Source organism: Oryx dammah, unplaced genomic scaffold (genome assembly GCF_014754425.2).
Source record: "Oryx dammah isolate SB20612 unplaced genomic scaffold, SCBI_Odam_1.1 HiC_scaffold_22, whole genome shotgun sequence".
Classification (NCBI taxonomy): Eukaryota; Metazoa; Chordata; class Mammalia; order Artiodactyla; family Bovidae; genus Oryx; species Oryx dammah.
In genome coordinates, this window is record NW_024070206.1 from 50,805,629 (window position 1) to 50,814,126 (window position 8,498).

At 38.2% G+C, this 8,498-nt stretch overlaps 1 protein-coding gene across 1 annotated transcript in view; it reads left to right on the top strand.

Moving 5' to 3' along the window:
• CDH7 (cadherin 7) overlaps nt 1–7,788 on the top strand; it is a 128,412-nt gene extending 120,624 nt beyond the window's left edge. The window contains exon 11 of the mRNA XM_040264335.1: nt 5,496–7,788. Coding sequence (XP_040120269.1) covers nt 5,496–5,989 — 494 coding nt within the window. The 3' untranslated portion in view covers nt 5,990–7,788. The remainder of the gene's footprint in view (nt 1–5,495) is intronic.
• The last annotated feature ends 710 nt before the right edge of the window (nt 7,789–8,498 follow it).

An 8,498-nucleotide genomic window follows, 5' to 3' on the forward strand; every position in this document is an offset into this window, starting at 1 on the left:
AATCAGAATGACTTTTCTTCTAAAAACAAATCTGATCGTACCGCGCTCTCCTTAACCCTTGCTAGTGCCTACGTCTCCTGACTTCCCTCCCGTGTCTGTCTTTACTCTTCACCCATGTCGGTCTCACACTTCTGTTCACTGGTTGTGCCCAGAATACTCTTCCATCTCACCTCTTGACCCTCAGGCTTCAGTTATCCTCAGTTACTTCTTCTGCTTCTGATCTGTTTCCCCTAATAGGTTAATATATCCTTGGTGGTGGTGGTGGAATCACTAAGTTGTATCCAACTGCTGCAGCCCTGTGAATGGTAGCCTGCCAGGCTCCTCTGTACGTGGGGTTTCCCAGGCAAGAATACTGGAGTGGGTAGCCATTTCTTTCTCCAGGGAATCTTGGCAACATAGGCATCGAACCTGGGTCTCCTGCATTACCAGGCAGATTCTCTCCCAACTGAGCCATGAGGAAGCTCTGATATATCCTTGTAAGATCATATTTTCCTCCTTTGGAATAATTATCACTGTTTTTCTTTTACATACAGTTGTCTTTATTTGATGAACATTTGTTCACCCCATTTAATTCTAAGGACTTCCCTGGTGGCGCAAACGGTAAAGCATCTGCCTACAATGCAGGAGACCAGGGTTGTATCCCTGGGTCAGGAAGATCCCCTGGAGAAGGAAATGGCACCCCACTCCAGTATTCTTGCCTGGAAAATCCCACGGATGGAGGAGCCTGGTGGGCTGCAGTCCATATGGTTGCAAAGAGTGGGACACGACTGAACGACTTCACTTTCACTTTAATTCTAAGTTCCAGGAGGAAATGTGTGTTTACCTGTATGTGGAACATTGTATAAGTATACCAAAGTCATGTACTAAATGGTTAACTCATATTTGTGAAGTGGATATATAAATTCACGAACAAGCACAATACATGGGCATGTCTAGTCTCCAACTAGGCCTAAATCTTTTGTTTGCACTCAGACATATAGCCCATATGACAGAAAGACATGTGATAAAATGTTTTAAAATATATAATCTTGTGGTTACTTAGGCAGAAAATATTCCTTTTAATACAGGGATTATCTCCATAGCCACTGAAGAGCAGTTAATACTTGTTCTCCGTAAAGGTTAAAATTTATTTTTTATACAGGCTCAAGTAGTTAGAAATTAATATTCTCCCAAGTCATTGAAATGTTAAACTGTCTAACCTTCTAAAAGACTTCACATTTATTCTCAGCCCCAGGCAAGATTGGGAAGTAAAACAAACTTCATAAGATAGTAATATCCTAAATGAGTATTGTCCCCATGGGCTGATGCACCCATGGGTTCTCAGGTTTCACTTTTCCTAAACACTGTAATTGAAGGTCAGAAGGCAAGTATATTGGTAGCTTGAAAATACATTTACAACAGAGCATAATAAATAATTTTGAGATGTAGATAATATATGACAAGATCCATTGTACTTATATGAAAGAAAGAGAATTGAGAATTTTGAAATGTTTTGTCTTAAGATACTGACTTAAATGAAAATAACATCTAATTCTTACATCTAATTCTACCCTTCTTCATACTCTCATCACTCCTATGCCGTCACTTCTTCCGTCCTTCTGTGCTCAATTGAACATTTGCTCCATCCCAGCGGTCCAGTTTTGCTCTTCACTTTGTGTGATATATTTCTCATTTTCACCTGCTTCACCTGTCCACCCATCACAATTCTTTGGATACTTACCTTTCCTTTCTGTGTGTTAACTCAGTTTGACTTCTTAATGAGAAGTCTTTGTTGGTTAAACTTTCTGCTGCAATTCTACTTTTATTTCTAGCAGACCATATACAAAAGTTTCAGAAACTAAAGTATATAAATCTAAATTTCCTGATGTGTCCTTCTGGGTTCTAGCAACTGTTACCTAAGTTCTCAGCTTTTATCTCTATTACCTTCTATGAAGTTCTAAGCTTACAGCATGAGAGAAAGTGCAAAGGCTTTGGAGATAGATGGGAGTACAACTCAACCCAGATTATTATGTTGACCATAGAGAGATTATTTCCCAACCTGCCAATGGGGAAAGACTTATCCAGAGAATTACTGGGAAGGTCAGCTGATATTCTGCATTCAGACCATCATCTTACTTTACTGCTTTTTTTCTCTCCCACTTCATCTTTAGGCGTAGATCTTGCCATAAACTTGATATGCCTTCTACTTTGCTTATTACCTAACTTCATTATTGGTTTTCCCTTAGGGGAGAAACACAACATCTTCACTTGCTGTGTTCACAGAATTTTGCATGAATGTTCTTGTAGGTCACAGGATAACTATGAACACATCTCTGTTGCACAACAGCAAGTCCCTGGCCTGCTGCTCATCTCCCTACATGATCCAAGTTTCTTCCATCTCCTTAGTCCTCCCTGTGAACACAGAAGCTGGCTATAACTATCACATATGGCTAGGTTCAGATTAAGTGACTTGCCCAAGTAGTAACTACTGGACAAATATCACGCAGCTAATATCAGGAAAGAATGGACTTTTATCAAAGGCCTGCTTGACATCAAAGCTATATGTTAATTTTCAAGTTTCATACCAGAATGTTACAACAGAAACGTGTCAATCTTTTGTAAACATGTTTTTGCTGTAGCATTTTGGCATGGAGCTTGAAAACTAAAAGGCTTTGGAGTGGTGGACATGATAATTTTCAGAGGACAAAAAGGGACAGGGTTGGGAATCCACTTGGCAAAGGGTAGACACATAGCAGAGTATTTATGGGAATAGACAGGAAACGAATGATGCCTCATTCACTTCAAAACTGTGGGTTTTGGAATTACACATCTGCTACTTTGATGAAGCCAGTTGAAAATATTCAAGTGTAGTAAATAAGATGAAAGAAAGATGAAGAGAAAAGCATTTATGTGCCATGGCAACAGGAGAAAGTGGGCAGAAAGCTCAGAAATGTATATCGGTTCCTAAACTGTAGGTTGCAGATAAAGCGTGTGGGGGAGCAATAGGCCAGGGTCAAATAGGAAAGGAAATAAAAAAGTGCTGAAATAAACAATTGGCTTCCTCCTATTTCTAAAGATCCTCAATAAAATTATTTTGGTCAGTCACATTCCTACTGATGGTGGAAAACAAATAGCAGACACATGCCTAAGAAAGCATATGCTTTTCATTGATGATAACAAAATGGTTTAAAATTAATTCATGACTAGGTTTTGCTTTTTAAAACAAATTGAGGTGAAGGCTGGAATATGCTTCACCCCTACTCATTACCTTTAATTACTCCAAATTACTTTGATGTCTTTCTTAGTTTTATATTTTTGTTCTCAAATGTGTTCTTAATGCCAAAGAAAAACCTTAAAGGGTATTTTAAATATAAACTTCTTTTTAAACTGCTGAGAGTAATATACCTCAAACAGTAATCCACTCAGTATATATTTGGGGACTTCTAGACCTTCCAGGAAAACAGTTCTTGTGATTAAAAATTGTTAAAAGGATATCTTATTTGTAGCCAAAGATAATTCACTGATTTTCACTAATGATTATATATTTTTGAATTCTAAAATTCAAGAATACCTTTCTACTTCATTTTAATTCGTAGGCCATGAAATCTAATATGTTCCCAAGTCAACCAGCATTCAGTAACTTGTAGCCAGAGCAGAGCAGAACAGTCATCATCTTATTTGTGTATACAGTTGTCCAACTGTATCTGTGGGGATGTGATTCCCAAAGTCAAGAATGCTTAAGTCCTTTATGTAAAATGGTGTAATGTTTACATATCACCCATGTATATCTTCCCGTATACTTCAGATCAATTCTAACACCCAATACAATGTAAACGTTATGTCAGTAGTAGTTGCAAATTCAATGTAAATGTTTTATAAATCATAGCCTAAGGGAAGCAAATTCAAGTTTACTCTTTGGAACTTCCTGAAATTGAAAACCAAAAAAAACTTTCAATCCAAGTTTGGTTGAATCTTTGGATGTGGAACCTGCCGATCCAGAAGGCCAACTGTATTTCTTAAGAGGCACAAAAGTGCGTATTCAGTTCGAGAAAAGCGAGGTAGATGATCTTATTTGCGAAGGTTTCAAAGGAGAGAGAGGCACGGATATAGACTAGAAATGTATGGACATCAAGGGGAAAGGAGGATAGGATGAGTTGGGACTGGCGTATACACTGCTGATACTACGTATGCTGCCGCTGCTAAGTCGCTTCAGTCGTGTCGGACTCTGCGTGACCCCATAGACGGGAGCCCACCAGGCTCCCCTGTCCCTGGGATTCTCCAGGCAAGAACACTGGAGTGGGTTGCCATTTCCTTCTCCAGTGCGTGAAAGTGAAGTCGCTCAGTTGTGTCCGACTCCTAGGGACCCCATGGACTGCAGTCTACCAGGCTTCTCCGTCCATGGGATTTTTCAGGCAAGCGTGCTGTAGTGGGTTGCCATTGCCTTCTCTGGATACTATGTATAAAATGGATTAATTGGCAGGAAGCTACTGTATAGCACATGGAACTCTGCTGAATGCTCTGGGTTGACTGAAATAGGACGGGAAATCCGGAAAAGACCAGATATATGTATATGGCTGATTCACTTTGCTGTACAGCAGAAACTAGCACAACATTGTAAAGTGACTAAACTCCAGTAAAAATTAACTGACAAAAAGTGTATTCAGTTTGTTTAACAGTATAGCCAGTGTTTGTCTCTGTTTTCCAGTGCAAACATCTGCTTTATTATGTATGTTTTGATAGAAGAAAAACTCCTAACGTTAAAGAAATGATTGATTTCTTCCATCAATCTTTAGCTACTGCTGAAACCTTACAACCTGTAGGCATAAAACATTAAAAACCCAGTTCAGTGTTTCATTCTGAAAGTGGGACTCTATTAGAGGGAAGCTTTTAATGTTTGTATAGGATCTGACATACTGGATTTTATTGAACAGCTGAGTTTCCTAGACAAGTACTAGGCATTTCTTCAAAGAACCCAGCTAAATGCTATAATCCATTTCCCTCGGAAATGGCAGTTGTTGAATTAGACCCCAAACGTTTATGAATGTCGCTTTGCCTTTCCAGCAATTAAAGAGTTCCAAAATAAGTAAATAAATAAAAGGTCCCTTTGTGTTTCATGGCTTTGAAATTATTATGTTAATCCTGAGCTGGTCCTCCCATCTGCTCTGTCAAATGCTTTGGAGGTTACATTCAAGAGGGTGGCATCAGTTCTGAACAGGTGTGGGAAAGGGTTTCTTGATGTATAAAAAGTGTTTGATATTAAAGGCGTTTTAGCAATTTGAGCTCATCTACTGCTGTGAGTTCTCACGTAAGTAGGCAGCCCATTCATTTCCCTTTCTTTTTAATTTTTTATTTTTTTTTTATTTTACTTTACAATTCTGTATTGGTTTCGCCATACATTGACATGAATCCAAAGGACAAAACACCTGAAATCAACACCAGCGACCTCCTTTCCCCAGGATGGAGGGGGTAGCCGGTGCGTTGACTGAAACTGTCCCTTTGCTATCTCCTTGTCGTAGTGCTGATTCTCCTGATCGTCACCATGAGAAGACGGAAAAAAGAGCCCCTGATTTTCGACGAAGAGAGAGATATCAGAGAAAACATCGTCCGATACGACGACGAGGGTGGGGGAGAGGAAGACACGGAAGCCTTTGACATGGCCGCGCTGAGAAACCTCAACGTCATGAGAGACACCAAGACCCGGAGGGATGTGACCCCGGAAATCCAGTTCTTGAGTCGACCGACTTTTAAAAGCATCCCGGATAATGTCATTTTCCGGGAATTTATTTGGGAGAGACTGAAAGAAGCCGACGTGGATCCCTGCGCCCCGCCTTATGATTCCTTGCAGACGTACGCCTTCGAGGGGAATGGCTCGGTGGCGGAATCTCTCAGCTCCCTAGATTCCATCAGCTCAAACTCTGATCAGAATTATGACTACCTTAGTGACTGGGGGCCGCGTTTTAAACGCCTCGCAGACATGTACGGAACCGGCCAGGAGAGCTTGTACTCATAGCCCTGGAGACCTTCGTTTGAAAGGTACTGAAGGAAAAGTAAAGGCAAAAGAAAAAAAACAGCAACACAAACAAATGACGTATAAAACACAAGAACTCCGCTTGCTAAAGGGAAATGGTTGTAAATATTCCTCCATTTTTAACTGTTTAGGTTTCTGCCTTGGTGAAGCAAATCTTCATTAGACTTGTCCAAGGGACTGCACTGACCACCGACTCTGAGCATTTGAAGGCTTTTTTGATTAAAAAAAAAAAAAAAAAGAAATGCTCAGTGGTTTGTGAATAGACAGCAACTCTCAGATACCTGCAAAGGCACCCAGCCTTCTAAGTGAGTAGTGCCGTGATGGTATCGGCAGTGAGGCGAGTATAACACCATATGCCAGGAAAAAGTCCTGGAACTTCTTGCATATCAAAACTTGGGACAAATTTAATTTACAGCGATGCTTTCAGCTTGCTAGATTAGAGCAGCCAGCAGAATTTTATTGCTGTGGGTTAGCAAATATATTTTATTTCACAATATAAAAATTCTCAGAAAATCCTCCCCAGTCCAATACAAGCCAATAAAATTTGGTTTAAGGCAACATAAACCGTTGTTTAGCAGATAAATCCAGAAGGGTTCCAAATAAGCAACAGGTAAATCATTCTTAAAGTTGGCAGTCTTTTTGAGATGCTTGTGTAGGTATGAAAAAAAGTTGCTGTCTATTCGTTGCCTTTTTTTTTTTTATTATCTCTTCTGATTTGTACAGGAGACTACCTTTTCTTTTTTGACACATGGTGTTATATTTATTTTGGAACTCCAATCTCCACTCAATTCAGGTCCATCTTCCTGCCTCGGAATATTAAGCTCATCAGAACATGTTGATTTTTTTCCACTCTGAGCTACATGAAGGAAATGAAGCATAGAAATAGAAAGAAAGAAAAAATAATAAAGTTGAGCAATTGAGCCCTTACTACTGTTCACATCTCAGAGAGGAACACAGCTACAAGGACATAGAAGTTGTCTGTCTGAGCCATTAGAATTTAGAGAACATTGGAAGGCAGTGTATTATAGAAGGAAGATTTCAGAGAGAATTGAGATTTTCTTTGATGCAAGATTTATTTTTCAAGGTAACGAGTTCTAGAAGCTCCAAAAACTTTTGAGAATTTGTTTTCCCCTCCTCCTTTGCTATAAAAACATGGACAGATGTTTTTGAATATATCTTAATGTAATATTATAAATTTCAAAATCCATCTTTCAATTCTGATGCAAATATGTTCCTCAAGAATTATCCAAACAGTGTATACTTTCTGTACCAGTTTAGATGTGCCAAAGTGAGCAGAGGAAATTCAAGTGATCACATGTGTTTGAGAAAAAGAATTTTATGACGAAAATGTTATTTCTACCTAACATTATTTTCTAGGTTAATACTAGTTTGATGTGAATATAGTCAAGTAAGAATGATTTTTTTTTTCTTTTTACCTTTTAAAAAGGGTTTATTGATGGGTTCCTAATAAATCTACAGATAGTGGACATTGTATAGGAAATTGTGTTTCTAAAAGTGCTTTCTGAAAGACAAACACTGGAACCAGAGTATCAGTATTTTGATTACATGAGGAGAAACTCTGTAGGATTCTGTAAAATTGCAGCCCACCTTTAGAAATGAAGTATGTGAAAGTGGCCTTCAGCTTCATCAAAATAAATAATTCAATAAATACTATTATCTGTAAACAGTTCTTTCATTTGAATAGTTTTATAGACATTGTTTCATGACTAGACATGCTTCTTGCTGTATTAAGACACATATGCATATGAAAAACCAATTTTATAACAGAGTAAAGGATACTGTTCATGACTTTTAATCACATATGTTTTTCAGATTACAAAAGTGAAGCATAGTACATTCACCCAAGTCCATAAAATCAGAGTGCAGTGCAGGAATGATATAGGTGTTAAGTCAGCAAGGTGCTGAGAATATGATTGTGTAATAATCCCCTTGTTGTCCACAAGAAGATAAAATAGTACATTTGGATTATGATGTCACAGCTGCTGATTGTTGCATAAATGGAAGTTTGAATGTATTTTAGAAAAGGAACATCACACCATTCACCTTGCTTTCTCTCCTTTTAAAGTATATATATTTTCTTTTTTCAAAAAAAAAATTCATATTTGCCAGTAAGTGATTGGGGGCAAGGCTTTAATTTAAATAAAGATTTGAAATTCTTGCATATTCTCAATTACCATTTTGTTTGTGAAAGATGATAATAATACAGTATTGAACTTGATTCAGTGGTGTTTAAAAGAAATCTTGAGATGGCTGCAAGTATGTCCCTAATAGAGATGGAGTTTATATGAAGTATTCTAGCTAAGCTTCTTTTAATGATGGTGAATGTTATTTTAGTTCTCTTTTTTTTCTGAAATCTAGGGTTATATATGTTTATCTGACATCCTTGAAAGAGAGGCTCTGTTATAAACCCAGAGAGTAGTTGATGAACAAAAATCAGTGTTTAGAGCTAGTTACAGAATTCTCCAAAAGC